We start from the raw sequence: 16,880 nt of genomic DNA on the forward strand, positions 1-16,880 counted from the left end.
AATCCTACGGAGGCCCCCACTTTTTTTCTTTTTTTTTTATCCTTTTTTTTAATTTTCAAAATCAATGCCATATGATAGATGCTCTTGATCGTAGTACTGTATTGCCTGTATATTTCATCAACAAATAATGCAATACTCAAGAAATAAATTACAAGGTTTTCCCGGGGTTTCTTTGCTGTTTTTCTATTAGAAAGAGGTCGATCTCAGAACTAAACAGTACATGGTAGAATAGAAATAATCAACTTTGACTCGTGTATTGTTGCAGGATATACAACTCGGACTCGGATATTTTGCAATTTTAATTAATAACTCAGGCCTGCGGCCTTCGTTATTAATTTAATTGCAAAATATCCTCGTCCTCGTTGTATATCCTGCAATAATACACGAATCATCGTTAATTATTTCTTAAGTATAATGAGTTTCAAGATAATCAGAGTTCATATTAAGGTCATATTGACATTACACAATCACATCACATATGCAGCAGGAAAGTGGACAATATACAGTTAATCAAAATGACCACAAAACCATACTGGTAAAATCTAGCATATCACTGATCTATAAGCTGTATAAAGAAAACAGATTCAGTTTCTCTTACAGAGACATATATTTGCATGGTTTTTACAAGAATTAATTTCCCTGAAAAGAAAAAAAAATTATCCGTGTTGATTGACAGGTTAAAAAGAAATTGATTGTGTATGAAAATAAATCATGCCAAAATACTAAATCCAAATTGATTTCTCCATAAACTATTATAAAAGGCCATGCGTAAGAGATTTATAACTCAAATTTAAAATGAAATCATTACAACCAAATAAAGTTGTCTTAGTATTGAATTACTCTCAAGTGGAAAGAAAATTCAATAATAAATTATATATTGTCAATACTTTATTTATGATTTGTCAGTACTTTATTGATAATGTCTTGACTAATAATTGTGGTAGAGAATTACATCTTGGTGGGGAAATTAAAATGTAATACCCAGTTTGTGTTGTTGAACATCCTCTCATAGGAACAGAGTTCAATCAAATATCTAGTCAAACATTTCAACAATCATCTGTATTTAACACTGTTGTCATATGATGGTGATACAGTGGAAATGAAATGCAAGGAAAAACTGATATTTGTAATTAATATGTCAATTTTCTTCATAAAGAAAATGGAGGGAAATAACTTACTGTACTAGTTACTATCTCAACATGACTCTGAATTAATAACAACACTTTAAAAAAATCAAATCAATGATACAGAAAGCCCTATTTCATTTAACACATAATTAAAAAGTGTTCTGTAAAATCTATTTACATGAAAATTAACCACAAAATCCAAACTTTCAGCATATTAAATATTTCTGGCAATGCGAGATTAGAAAACACCACAAAATTACAGAAAAGCTAAGATACATGAAAAAAAAAATCCACTGCTATAAAAAGATTTCCAAGTCCCTTCTGTAAGACAAGTAGCAACATTTATGCAGACATCTATCTTATATTCTTTTGTCTCTAAGAAGCATATCTTACAAGGGAGATATCAATTGTGTCAAATTAAAGGATTTGGAGGTACTTTGCAAGGTGTCTGTTTGTCATTTTTTACTCAAATTATCCAAATCATCCTTTGGTTATAATTTCTGTAAGAGATATTTAAGATATTTTAAATATCATCTTTGTGTTGGTAAGTAAGTATAGCCAATGGCTTCCTGAGTTCTTTAGGAATATGTCAATTCACGAATAAATAAATTGGATTTAATTTTTTTTTTTTTTTTTTTTTTTAAATATTTTGGATTTTGATAAAAAAAAAATATCAAAATACAATGTACTGTAAATGTCATTTGTACAATTTTCAGTAAAATACCAACAGATTTTCCAAATTTTAGGACAGGGTCCAATTCCTAAAACACATGGTGAAATTCCCAATTTCAAGATAAAAAGTCATATACTTCATAATCAATTGTTTCTGTGCAATTTTAACATACAGGTAGCTATGCATGGAAAATAAAATCTATTACTGTTATACATTTGAAATCTATTGATTACAGTCACAGACTGCCTTTCTGAATCAACTGTTTCAGCATATGTTAAGTCTAAGATAAGCAGGTTTAAGTCTGAAACACAAAACAATAACATCATAACAATGAGATTCATGTTTTTGTTACTATCATGAAACATAAAATAAATATTTGAAACATGCTTACACAGAAATCAAAATTTTAGATGATCTATATACTCCATGATATTTGATGAAAATGATAAGATTGACAATATTTACCCTATAACATCTTTAAGTACATTTCAATTCATCAATAAGAATTTCCTCTATGAAATGTATAAGTAATTTCCAAGAAAACAGCCCTTTAATTAACAACAAATATTTAATACTTGACTATTGCTTCATACTTGAATTTGGCAATCATTAAAAAAGTTGTTAAAAAGTCATTTATTAGAGGTATACATTATGCAAAAACAAATTTTCATTTCAATAGTCAGTTGATCATGAAAGGAATACAAAATTACCCTTACATGTACTTCACCAAAATATGTATCCAAAAGTAAACGATTCTGCATTGATATAATTTGTCTTAATTTTCATATATCTCTCCATCCTTGCAACAATTGGGCATATACATGTTAAAGAAAAAAATTCATAAAAATGACACAATTTATTATAAACTTAATCATTAACATTTTTTTATATATCCTCAGGACTGTTCCAAAATGATCCGTGTGAAAGGGGTGGGAGGCATTTATTCAGAGACCCCACCACACATCAAATATTAAACCATATTTAGTATAAACAATTCTAGAAATATGGGTCCTTTAACCCCACTTCCTATCCGACCTATCCCACACAAATAATTCTGGAATAGCCCTTACAGTTTTTGGCATGTGGAAACTCTCATTATTTTATACAACAGTTACCATAGAAATAACAATGTGATTGAATAACATGGAAAGGTCACAGAAAATATCTGAAAGTTCTGATAATATAATGAAACAATAGACTACTGGTATATTTCAATCTCTCTCTCAGTTTTCATTGAAGGGAGTAGAAGTGATCTTTCTAGAAAACCAATTCTTCAAATCTTGTTGAATTAATTCATGATTTAGAGCTAAAGTATCATAAAATGAAAAAAAAATACAGCCAATCTCATGGTCGTTTCATAAGAATTGTTTTCTATATTTCATATCTTTCAATGCATTTTCCAATTGAATTTTATTTGAAAACATTTTACAAAACAAAAATGAAATTTATCTCTCAACTCTAAGCAAATCTAGTCCTATAAATGTCATGATTGCAAATTGTGATAATAATTATAACATTTAGTGGCAAAAAAAAAAATGAAAAAAAATGGGATATACTACTGAATTGAGGTAGATCTACACACTAAAATGAGATTGATATACAATAAAAAAATATCAATATTCTAATTTTACAAAAGGAATTTATTTCATAATTTAGATAGGGCTCCCATTATCCTGTCTGTATCATTTCGCAGTGTTAAAGAAATTAAATAGCCTTATGATTTGTTTTAAAGAAATTTGCTGTATTGACCTCAGATTTAAATTTCCAGAGTTTGTATAGTAGACAATGACTATAAGATGCACTGTGTACAAATGTAAATCGTACACAAACTTGGACAAACCCTTTGGCACTATTTTTATAGAGTTTTTAAAGGTCAATAGACAATGACTCCCATGAGAAATTATCTATCATTATAAGCAGATCGCAATAACTAAGTTTATACAAAAGCATATTTGTGTATTTGAAAGAAAATAATTAAAATGTATACTCATTTCTTGATCTGATAAAACCTTTTTAAGTCATTTTTGTTTGTATTAATCAAATAAATCCAATCTAAGTTCTTCCTCCTCCTCCTCTTTATCCTCTTCCTTCACTTTTTCCCTAATGTCCTCTAACAGCTCTTTCCTCATCCTTTCCACTTCCTCACTGTCCCCTGGTAGAATCACTGAGGGACTGAAGAGGGCTTCTTCCTCTGCGTCTTGTCTCAGCAAGTCCTCGAATTTCCCTGCACATTGTTGAGCACTGTCCAACTCCGTCCGTGTTATTGGGGCACTCCCAGGGCGCTCCAGTTGGGGCTGGTTTTGTTCGGACTTGGGTTGGACCGCGGGGCTAAGGCTGACATTGGCTTTGTGTTTAGATTTAATCATTGACTGGAAAGAAGAAAAAAATTGTCAGCATTTACAACAAGTTTATATATTATCATAAAATTAAAGATTTCATGATTTTTTAATTTTTGTTGAATAAATAAAAAAACACTGATGTGTAAAAAGATTTAAAACAAATTAAATTTGTCAGAATAAAATTATGAAATCATGAAAAAAATATGTATGCCATCGACGATTTTTATACAACAAGAATATTTAAGCATTGATGTCAATTTTTTTTAGTTTCATCGGGGTATGAAAAAAATTTGTTTGCAAATTGTATGAATCTGCATAGCGGATTCTTAAAGAAGTTTGCAAACAATTTTGTTTTCATACTCCGATGAAACTAAAAAATAATTGACATCAACGCTTATAATTAATTTTTGAAAATAATTTTCTTATTTAAAACATGTTTTATGTACAATTTTACTGATTTTATATGGGATTCTTTTTCTCAAATCAATACGCAACGTCAATTGTCGTATTGTGACGTCACATTTTTTGCGCCATTCTCAGAATTTTTTTCATAGTGGTATGAAAAAAAAATCTCAATCAGAAAACCACATTCTGCATACAAACAATGGAAAATTAATTATATGAATATGAATGCTTGGGATGCGGTATAAAATACAGTACTGATATCATGAAATGAAATTATTAATAGACACATCAGGTGTTCAGCGGCGGGGTGCCAAAAAAGGTAATGAGCATATTTTTATTTTTTTTTTATTGAAAATTTAAGGTAAAATTTCATTTTCACTTTTAACACATCACATACATTCAGAAAAAAAAATAATAAAAAAAATTGCTAATAATAAGATTAAATTGATTAATTTATATGGTTTCTGTAGTGAGGTAAATTTCAGTTTTCTTACATGCATGACTTCCTTTGCCGACGAAACTCTTGCTGCCCGTGTTGTTTCCCCCATTACTTTTTCATTGTACAATTCCTCACATTTTTCTACATATAATCGTCTGTAAAGAGTAATAAAACAATTAAGCATATTATTATTATCATGTAAAACAATTGATTACATTTTTACCAGTGAAATATAGAAAATTATTCATTCTATAAAAGTGATAATATCACTTTTTCTGATTTGACCAATCAGAACACTGCTTACAAATGACAATGGTGAAAATTAAGATTCTCATATAGCTCTCTGTCATGTCATATGACGTCATAATGCAAGATAGAATACATAACGTTACAATTTGGCGTACATTTGTGAGCCGTTGACAATTTTATTAATTAAGGGACTTCAATGAATTTTGGGAGAGATTGAGCTGCCTCGGTATATTTTGCTATTAAATGTAATAAACAGAATACCTAACAGTGTCTTCAGTAATACCAAATATATTTCACTTGTGTGGCTAATATTTTGATATTTTTCACTCGTGCTTTGCACTCATGAAAAACACCAAAATATTAGCCACACTCGTGAAATATATTTGGTATAACTGAAGACACTGTCAGATATCCTCTATATTTATTGTGACACTAATCAATATCTTATCTGTAAATTGTTAGATGATTAAAGTTACAGTTCTAATATAAGTATCATAGATATTTAGGGTGACATTAATAGATAAACCATTCATGCGTGGAGATTATTACTCTATCAATGTTAACTTACCTTAGCTCTATATTCTGTGTCATTAGGTCATGGATTTTCTTCTTGTACTTCTCGTCAACACCCGACACTTTCTCTTCAAACTGTTCTTCATAAGACATCAGTTTGACTCTCTGTGTTAAGATAAACAGGTTTGAAGTGACTTTATTGCAAATATTCCATTTTTTTTTTCAGTTCGTTTTTTCTTTTAATTTTTTTTCTTTTTCTAATCTTGTTGCCAATTTTTCAATCCATTTTTTTTTTTTTAATGTTTTTTTTATAATTAACTATCACCTCTAATACAAGAAAGAAACATATTATCTCTAGCTAATTGATGTACATTTTGTACAACAAGTACCTTAATCTTGTTAAAATGAAAACATAAACCAATATTAAAATTATCAACAAGAGATCACAGAGGGATCTTGGTGCCCACCACCAAAAAACCCTTTAATGGATCTCTGTAAGACTGATCTTTTCTCTATTTTTTCTCTTCTTCCTTTTAATCATTTGAAAACAAGGAGAAACCTACATATCAAATCTTAGAAAAATTCAAGAAGAACTTTCTGAAAGATAGGGTTAATAAACTTCAACTAATAGAAGAGGAATCTAAATGAAGCTCCAGAAATGCCATGAAGACCTTACTGAGAAATAGCAATAACAAACTTCAACTGTCAAAAATTCAAAATGGCCACCTGTTTGCTACCTTGAGTTCTGATCGATCTCAATATTAAACATGTATAACTATGGACCAGGGGGAACCTACATATGTAATTTAACAATAATTAAATAAGTACTTCCCAGGAATAGCGATAACAAGATTTGTTAAAGGATGAACAGATGAACACTGGACGGAAAGCGATTTTAATAGCCAACCATCTGATCACGGTGGACTTAAAAAAACAAAGGGAAGATAACTCTTACCGCATCAGCAAGTTCCCGAGTAGTGTTTGCCATCTGTTGACAAGTTGAGTCATAGGCAGTTTTTACTTGTTCCATCTCTACTTTCACCTCCTACAACATGTATTATAAAATGAATATAAACTACATCAATAATTCTAGAAAGTAAACACTTTGTTGATAATTGCAATTAAAAGTAAAACAAAATTTAAGGAGAGATACTGAACATCGAGTAATGAGCATTGAGGTGTGATGATTGCTACCACCTTGAGTTCTGCTGTAGTTTTCTTGAGTCGCTCCAAGTCAGCAGCCACATTGGAAAACCTCCTGATTACCGACTGTAGGCAGAGGAAAAAAACAGAAACTCTTATTACTGAAGATTAAGAGGACATTTTATTAGTGTGTTGGCCTAATATAATGCAACTTAGAATATAATGGAACTTGGAATGTATATTTATATTTAGCTACAATTTTTGATAGATACATATAATCAACATCCATGTGTATCAAAATAATGCAACTAAGATCCACTTTTCATATTATATAGATAATTTATACGAGAACATTCTCAAAGTCTACATACATCTACTAATACTCATTGTACCGCTTAAATATATCATAAGATTCTATTGAAGACAACATACATCTAACTCTTTCTTGTGTTCTCTGCGTAGACTGTCCATTTGGCGACCATGCTCCTTCCCTGATGAGATTCTCTCCGAATTCTTTTCCTGCATTATCTTTGCCTCTGTTAGAGAAATTTGTTTTCCATCATTTAAAACATATTTAGTCAGTTGTGAGTGAACATTTTTTTGTTTTGTATGTCAAAACAAACATTGGAATTTAATAAAATGTAAATAAAAATACAAAATACAAATACATGTACATATAATTACATAATTTTGTTTCTCATCCTCTGACATGGATCTTGAATAACTTTATCAGTAATAGAAATTCATGTTAATTACAGGACTGTAATGCCATTTTCTAAAACAATTTCATTTTACTTGAATCAATTTTCAACAGATCTATAAATGTTGAAAATTTGTTTCTGATTCCAAATTAAACTTTATAAATTATTGTATATTATACAGTGAAACATGACTTATATCAACGACATTGTATGAGACTGAGTGTCAAAATCAGTGTCCTTCATGTCACTGTAGTGGAGCATGTCACTTATTAAGTGGATATGGTGGGATGTTGCAGGATGTTGTTAAAGTCAGTGGTCAGTAAAGCCAGTGGTCAGTTAAGTCAGTGGTGAGTAAAGCCAGTGGTCAGTTAAGTCAGTGGTCAGTAAAGCCAGTGGTCAGTAAGTCAGTGGTCAGTACAGTCAGTGGTCAGTTAAGTCAGTGGTCAGTAAAGCCTTTGTTCATTAAAGTCAGTAAAGTCAGTGGTCAGTAAAGCCAGTGGTCAGTTAAGTCAGTGGTCAGTAAAGCCAGTGGTCAGTTAAGTCAGTGGTCAGTAAAGCCTTTGTTCATTAAAGTCAGTAAAGTCAGTGGTGAGTTAAGTCAGTGGTCAGTAAAGCCAGTGGTGAGTTAAGTCAGTGGTCAGTAAAGCCAGTGGTCAGTAAAGTCAGTGGTCAGTACAGTCAGTGGTCAGTAAAGTCGGTGGTCAGTAAAGCCGGTGGTCAGTAAAGCCAGCGGTCAGTAAAGTCGGTTGTCAGTAAAGTCAGGTCTCAATGTATTCTATAAGATGTTTTAAACAGAAAATAATCTTTGATGAACTTCTTGATATTGCTCAAAGATTACATTCTGAAATTTTTCCTACAATAAACACCTGCAGCTCTATAAGCCAATCTGGGTATTCTGTATTGCTGACATAGATATTCTTGTCTTACAAGAACATACTGGCTACATGGCTACAATTATCTTCCAGTTAGAAACAGAAAATTTCTAATTACATGATTGTATGAATGATCTTACTGAATTCATGTAGGGAGTTGAGTTTCTGTTCCTCCAATTCTGCATTGAGATCTTGTTCCCGTTTATTCCATTTTTCGTTCATTTCCTCGTGAAGTGAACTCTTGTATGATTCAAATGCCCCTTGTAGAAACTCAATCTCCTTCTTCATCTTGTCTGTATAATGATCAAAGACATACACTTATCCACTACTAATGTCTTTTGTTTATATATATCGATAATAATTCATATATTTCCATAAATTATTTAATTACCTACAATTTAAAATTTTATTACACATAATTTGGTCCAGACCTGACATGTCTCTGGAGTTAAAACCTTTATGGTATATATACTGATCACTTACTGATCAGCACTTTTGTTGTACATGTAATCCGACAATAAATCTATACTGAAACTATATATAATACTGATAACATTCTTCTCTGAAATCTATACTGAAACTATACTGATAACATTCTTCTCTGAAATCTATACTGAAACTATACTGATAACATTCTTCTCTGAAATCTATACTGAAACTATACTGATAACATTCTTCTCTGAAATCTATACTGAAATTATACTGATAACATTCTTCTCTGGAATACATACTGAAACTATACTGATAACATTCTTATCTGAAATCTACACTGAAATTATACTGATAAAATTCTAATTTGGAATATATACTGAAACTATACTGATAGCTTACATGTAATTATATCTGCACTTCTATTGTCATCTCACACTAATTCTTTACTGTAAACTAAATCTACACTATATATGTACTGTAACTTATTACTACTGATTACCTATTGATCTATCTCTTGTGATTTTACGCTAAATCTATACTGAAATTATGCTGATCACTTATTGATCTGCACTTCACTGTAAACATCGTAACACTAAATCTATACGGAAACTTACTAAGTTAAACACTTTTATCTGGAATAAATACTGAAACTATGTACTGATAACATTCTTATCTGAAAAATATACTGAAACTAACATTCTTATCTGAAATATATACTGAAACTATACTGATAACATTCTTATCTCAAATATTTATATTGAAACTTAAGAATTGATTGTGTTTCAGTTGTGATCTTGCAATAAATCCATACCAAAAATTTACTGATTTGCACTTTCATTCTGATTCATCGCCAAATCTATACTGAAACTATACTGCTAACTTACTGATCTGAGCTTCAGTTGTGATTTTATACTGATTGTGTTCCACACTTAGTGTGTTTGTAAGTTTTTCTATTTCCTCTTGTTGATCTTCCTGTAGCTCTCTGTCAAAACAAAGGAAATTATTCAGTAAAATCTACAACTACGGTATACGTGTATTCCATAAGCCATTTATTTCTACATCCAGTTGAGTGTTGTATCAAGTTAATTAATGTTCAATTGAACCAGTAATATACAATATATTTTTGAAGCAATCTTTTAAAGATCAAACAAGATTTACTAAATTTCTTATTTATTTTGATTTTCTTTTTAACGTCAGAAATCATTATTAATGCAATATGACCTTATAAAACATAGTAAACTATATTTAGAAGCTTTACGATTTCAACTAAATTGTACAGTTATTAAAAAAACCAAAAAAAAAAAAATAAAAAAAATAAAACCTGATGTTATCTTTGTGCTGATTGTTCATTTCTTCCATTTTGTCTTTGAGGAAATCTTCTGCCTGAAAAAAAAAAATATCCTGAGTCAATGAATCCTTAGTAGATTTCTGTTGAATATACAAAGCTTATTCTGCCTGTATGGAATGTATATTCCTAAAAGTTATTGATTCTCTAGTAGTCATACAGTGAATTGTACCAGGTAATCAAACTGGTATACTCCCAACACCACCAATCTTCACCCTCATATCAAACTTTCATGATTTGTTGGGGTTTTTAAAAAAAAAATATTGAAATTGCATCAATGGATATGGATGTAGCTTAAGACATTAAGATTCTATCTTCCTGACAGACCTTATCGTCAAGGTCTTTAATCAAATTCTTCAAAGGTTTAGGCAATATTACCGTCAATACAAATACAGTGGAACCTCGTTAACTCGAAGTCGACGGGACCACGAAAAAACTTCGAGTTATCCGAGTGTTCGAATTAAGCGAGTTATCGTTTTCGGTGAAAAGTTTGGTCAATATTTGTCAACATTATATAATCATTATAACTTCGCTCTGTCGCTCATCAGTTTAGTGTGAAGACTGGTCAATACATGTAAATATATATGTAATGTTTCGTTATGTCACTTGTAATTTGGTGCAGTTTTGCCGATATACAGTCACGATAAAGTTTCTTTCACTTAGTCACTTCAATAACGATCTGGTGTGCAAGTCATGTTTGCAAAAGGTAAACGATAAAACGGAATTCGACAAAATAACAAGTTATTAATGTCAAAACAAATAACCGTTTAAGTTTAACACAGATTGCATACAAAACGTAACAGAACCATTACCTTTTATTGGACATATATAAAATACTGTTTGATCGGCCTACTTACTTTTTATTGATAACCACGCCATTTCCATGTGTATTAGCACCGGAAGTTGGGCTGCGCATGTGCGTATAAAATGTTACTGTAACTGAGTTGGCGTTTTATCCGATTTAATAGACAGCACTTGTTTCAGCTGTTTAAAGATTTAATAGGCGCCGGTGACTGTGTCATTTCTACACCTGTAAAAACATCAGCCGGGTAGATCTACCGGTGTGTCAGAGATTAGTTCCGCTTTAGCGAACGGGTAGATGAGTTGTTGACTATCGTGTGTACTGATATCGGCGACCGCCTTGGGAAATTACCTGATGTAAGTAAAGCAGTACTTTTTATCACCAAGACTTGTTGTTATAAGATTCAACCGACAATTTCTTTTATGAATTTATGAAACACTTATAATAGCATGTAGGTTAGCAGTGCCGATATGTTCAGTATTACAAATGGAATTTAGCTCTTAAAAAATGTCGGCGTTTGCTACCGATCGACGAAAATTATACTTCGAGTTATTCGAACATTTCAAGTAGGATTTTTATTGTTGGGACCAAATTTTTACTTCGTATTATCCGAGTTTTTCGAGTTATCCGAATTCGAATTTTCCGAGTTTTTTTTACTAAGATAAAGAGAGAATTCGGCCGGGACCGGCGAGGTACTTCGAGTTAAGCGGGGTATTCGAGTTATCCGAGTTCGAGTTAACGAAGTTCCACTGTACATATATATGGGGTAGTAGTGAGGCAGAATCTTGCGAAGTTTTAACAATCTTCTAATCCAAATAGTGGTTTTAATTCTGGCCTTTGTAGTAATTAATATGACTGGCTTACAAAATTTAATTTTAAAAATAATTTAGTTCCTCCTCCATTCCACCTACAGTCTTGAAGTAAACTTGAATATAATAGGAAAAGTAACCAATACATAACACAGATACATAAGGGTATTACAGAGTTGTCTTTCCTTAGAAATTTTAAAGAGTTTAGACTTTTTGTATCAAAGGAATAAAGAATTGTCTTCCCTTAGGAATAAGGAGTTGTCTTCCCTTAGGAATAAAGAGTTCTCTATCCTTACTTTCCTTGTCTTTCCATGGGAATAATTTAGAGTTGTCTACTCTTAATTACCTTCTGTTTGGTTTGTCGATGGTTTAGCCGTTCCTCTTCCAGGTACAAACTGAGGTCTGATATCTGCTGCTGTAGTTGACTGATGAGGGAGTCCCTGAAACCATACAAGATTTTATAGATGTTAACTACTTAAATCAATATACAGCACTGGGAGAGTGATTTGGTACCATACTCAAACACTATGGGAGTGACGGTCGAATGATGAGGATTAAAACTACCGTGTGATGTTGCTGCAAAGTCGCTCCCACACCAATGACATGAGCGATGGGGATTTATATATATGTTAGGTATAAATGTATCAGTAAATTTTGTTGAGACATACATTTGTATTCAGAAAATTTATAATACTGAAAATTGCCTGTATTTTTAAGACATTAAAATATATTTATTCCTCTGGCCTGACTGTGCTAGAAATATAACATTCATGTTTCACTACTCTATGTGTTCTTAAGATATATTTGATATTTTGGTAGGGATTGAAATTAACACTCCTAATATTTACAGTTGCATGATAGTTTGGAACTTTGTTGAGTGCAAACATATAGCATCTAAAATCTACTACTTTAAAGTGTAGCATCATAATGGAGTATATTTCTAAGCTATAGTAGAGCCTTAAATAATTTTCAATTTCTTAAAATCGTTAAATGAATGTATTCAGCACTGCTTACATTAAGGAAGGACTTACCTTTCATTGTTTGCTTGTTTCTTCCTAAACAATGGAAATTATATACAGCATTTAGTACAAAATTACACTGTTATATTTTGAGAAAAAATCTATTAAAACCTAGAGCAAGGCAGATTGCAAAATAAACTACAACATTTCTTTATTTATTTATCTATTTATTCATAATTTTAAGTCAAATTAACAAATTTAAATGGCAAGATTTTCCTCTCTTTTTTTCTTTTCCAAAGAACCTAATTAATCTGAAATATATCATTTTACGACATACATACATGCCTTGACTTGAATATGACTTACAATTAATTTATCGTATTATTTAGTGAGACATCATCATTCTAAGGCAATTAATGCATGAAAACATTAAAACATTGAAAATGATTATGCTTTCATACATATACTCACTGTGATTCCTCCACAACTGGGTCAAAAAATTCATCTTTGATTGTGACTGCAAATTTACTTTTACTTCGAGACAGAAGGTATCCAGGGGCAACCACACAGGGCACCATTGGGGGCTTGAAACAAAGATGAACAGCACTTGGAATTACTATCATTTTTATTATCCTGGAGAGTGTTTTCATTTATTTTCAAACACAAAAATATTTTGGCTAGACTTTGAATGAGTTCAAAAGCCTTGCTTCCTCTCAAATAGCACATATACCTCTTGTGATTATTTTATTTTTATTTGTGAAATAATCTCCCCATGTGACAACCAAACACTGAAGCTTTTATGGGATTTACTGCCCCTTTCACAAAATATTTAGTGAATGAAGTATTCATATACTTTTGATTAGTAATAACTAATTTCATGTTTTGGACTTTTTTGTCAACATGGGCATGTACAATGTGTCATAATTGCACATCTATTATTATCTATACCCAATTAATTTTTCATCTTAGAAAAATTCTACATGTATTTTCTTTAAAAACTTATTGATATAAACACTATACATGTATATGTAACAGTTTTTTAAATAACTTTTTACCTCCACATTCTTCATCCATGGTGGTGCCTTGGCCGAACGTTTGTGGGGTATGTGCGTCTCGAGATTGTGTCTGCGTGTCGGCTCATGCTCTACCTGGAACACTCGGTCACACCTGAAAATAACATATCATAATTATTTCTGGGATGAGCTTACCCTTCCGGAACATCTGGTCCTATTCTCCTTTTTAATTTTTCTAATGTCTCTGTATTTTGTTCTTATTTTGCCAATTATCTTATTGATTTTGAGATCAAACTACAATGTATAATTAAATCTGTATTATTTGTTTATTATGTCTCTAGTACTAGCAATAAGTTTGTGAAATCATACAAGATATATGTGTCTGATTTCATAGAGCTGGAAAGATAATATTCTTCCATTTTGTAAAACCAGAGACATATATACAGAGAGATTGGCAGCTCTCTATTTGCCCTTGTGTTTACATAGTGGCCCCTGACCTTCCCACAATCCTTTGCGGTCGCTCGGTTCAGTCTTCACTAGACGCCATATTGGAGAAAACTTGAAAACCAGACACATAATTATCGATAATTTCTATTTGAAATCATCAGCAAGATCCAATTATGTGCTTTAATTTTATTAATATCAAAGTGCAGAAGTGTCATCAATATGAAATATATCACAATTTGCTGTCCAAGTGTTTGTATTTTGAGTATGAAAGTCAAGCACAACGCAGGAAAGATCGGCGGGAATCTCCAATTTTCGAAAAGTCCCTATGGGTTTTTCGAAAATACGGATAAATGACAACAATATGCATGATCAATAAGACTATATCCCATAAGTTTGATAGTTTTTGGTTAATGTGGTAACTTTTGTAGTGGCCAAAATAAAACGATGTGCTTTTTGTGTGCGTTTAAAATTGACGATGTTTTGGTCGGACGTAATGGCGGCTATTTACAAACTTGGACATGTCGAATAGGACCCACTGGATTTTAGAAAATACGGATAAATGACAACAATGTGCATGATCAATAAGACTATATCCCATAAGTATGATAGTTTTTGGTTAATGTGGTAACTTTTGTAGTGGCCTAAATAAAACGATGTGCTTTTTGTGTGCGTTTAAAATTGACGATGTTTTGGTCTGACGTAATGGCGGCTGAATTACAAACTTGGACATGTCGAATAGGACCCACTGGATTTTCGAAAATACGGATAAATGACAACAATGTGCATGATCAATAAGACTATATCCCATAAGTATGATAGTTTTTGGTTAATGTGGTAACTTTTGTAGTGGCCTAAATAAAACGATGTGCTTTTTGTGTGCGTTTAAAATTGGCGATGTTTTGGTCTGACGTAATGGCGGCTTAATTACAAACTTGGACATGTCGAATAGGACCCAATGGATTTTCGAAAATACGGATAAATGACAACAATATGCATGATCAATAAGACTATATCCCATAAGTTTGATAGTTTTTGGTTAATGTGGTAACTTTTGTAGTGGCCAAAATAAAACGATGTGCTTTCTGTGTGTATTTAAAATGACGATGTTTTGGTCGGACGTAATGGCGGATTAACCAGAACATGTCGAATAAGTTCCAATACTACGATACACACATGCGCATAGCCCGATTTACCTGCGCTCGCGTGTGTTTGATAGGAGACAGGACGCTCTCGATAAGGGATATGCTTGAGTGGTCACGAATAAAGGGAGCCACTATGTGTACGGGGAAATAGCGATGTTACTAATCTCTCTGTATATATGTCTCTGGTAAAACTCAATTAGACAAACTTCAGAATCTTACAAGTTGACAATATCTTTATAGTGAAGAATTTTCATAATAACTTTTTTCACTTCAAAATTGGTGAATTTGTTTCAATATGCAGAACAATTCAACGGAGATTTTTTCCTCATATCCCTGAATGAGTCTAGAAAGCCTTTGTATATTGTAAAGGATGGATACCAAATGTATGTACTAAATCATTAGAACAATGATATCCTTTCTTCTCATGTTGTATATATTTTTTTGTATTTTATTATCATACAAAATAAATCTTAATATTTCTATTTTTAAAGATACAAAAAATTACAGTGTGTTTCTAAGAAAATGTTATCTTTATATTAATTCATTAAAATATGATATATAAATTTCACATTTTCTGATTAGCTCAAATAGGGTCACATGATTTCCGATAAAAAGTCATATTGACCAGCTGTGCAAAAAAAAGTTGTTTAATATTATTTCATAGGTTAATAAAATCATGTACCAACCTCACCAAAAGGCATTAATTGTATAAGATCGGTGCAATATCTTCTATGTAAATGTCAATACAAACAATTTTACATGGAATGGTAGTATATTATGTTGAAGTATACGTAGTAGATATGTAGGTTAGTGACCAGGGAATATGTCGTTTATCCAGCTGTAACAATATTGGTATATCAGATAGAAATGTGCCAAAGGTCAGGAAAGCTAGCTTAAGTATATATATATAGAGAGAGAGAGAGGATATTGAATGGTTTCCCGTTAAATAAAGCATATATTTCACAAGTATGACAGAATATATTGATATTTTGTGCGAAGCACGAGTGAAAAATATCAAAATATTTTGTAATACAAGTGAAATATATGTTATATTAAACAGAAAACCATTCAATTTTCTGATTTTTGCATTTCATATGCTTAAAAACAAAATTTAAAACATTGGAAAATCAATAGTGTTAAAAAGTGCGGGAATCAGTAACATAATTTAGGATGACATCTCTTTGTGACATTACTCCACGTCAACTTGATGGCGCCATTTTGAATTTTCTGGTGTTATCAGAGAATCTGTGCATGAATAGCTAACGTCAAGTGAATACTTTGTCAAAAACTAGTCTGAATATTTCAGAAATACAGAAAAATAACCAATATATCTATCTTCACTTTGTTTGGAAAAATTGGCAAGTTTCAATGAGGTGAATACAAATTACGGTTCATTCTGATTGGTCAAAAACCAAAAAACTTATATTTTCACTGCAAAACTTATACTTTCACTGCAAAATCTTATAATTT

At 31.5% G+C, this 16,880-nt stretch overlaps 1 protein-coding gene across 5 annotated transcripts in view; it reads right to left on the reverse strand.

Annotated features, from left to right (window-relative positions):
* Nucleotides 1–1,746: 1,746 nt before the first annotated feature.
* The window catches only part of LOC117317650 (flagellum-associated coiled-coil domain-containing protein 1-like), a 41,519-nt gene continuing 26,385 nt past the window's right edge, over nucleotides 1,747–16,880 (reverse strand). For all 5 annotated transcript variants that reach the window (XM_033872513.1, XM_033872514.1, XM_033872515.1 and 2 more), the window contains 13 exons: nucleotides 13,864–13,975; nucleotides 13,280–13,392; nucleotides 12,881–12,904; nucleotides 12,196–12,289; nucleotides 10,215–10,276; nucleotides 9,778–9,875; nucleotides 8,602–8,754; nucleotides 7,321–7,424; nucleotides 6,943–7,014; nucleotides 6,701–6,790; nucleotides 5,801–5,910; nucleotides 5,039–5,138; nucleotides 1,747–4,169 (listed from right to left, as the gene is read on the reverse strand). In XM_033872513.1, coding sequence (XP_033728404.1) covers nucleotides 3,834–4,169; nucleotides 5,039–5,138; nucleotides 5,801–5,910; nucleotides 6,701–6,790; nucleotides 6,943–7,014; nucleotides 7,321–7,424; nucleotides 8,602–8,754; nucleotides 9,778–9,875; nucleotides 10,215–10,276; nucleotides 12,196–12,289; nucleotides 12,881–12,904; nucleotides 13,280–13,392; nucleotides 13,864–13,975 — 1,468 coding nt within the window. In that variant the 3' untranslated portion in view covers nucleotides 1,747–3,833. The remainder of the gene's footprint in view (nucleotides 4,170–5,038; nucleotides 5,139–5,800; nucleotides 5,911–6,700; nucleotides 6,791–6,942; nucleotides 7,015–7,320; nucleotides 7,425–8,601; nucleotides 8,755–9,777; nucleotides 9,876–10,214; nucleotides 10,277–12,195; nucleotides 12,290–12,880; nucleotides 12,905–13,279; nucleotides 13,393–13,863; nucleotides 13,976–16,880) is intronic.

This window comes from Pecten maximus, chromosome 19, assembly GCF_902652985.1.
Source record: "Pecten maximus chromosome 19, xPecMax1.1, whole genome shotgun sequence".
NCBI classification, from domain to species: Eukaryota; Metazoa; Mollusca; class Bivalvia; order Pectinida; family Pectinidae; genus Pecten; species Pecten maximus.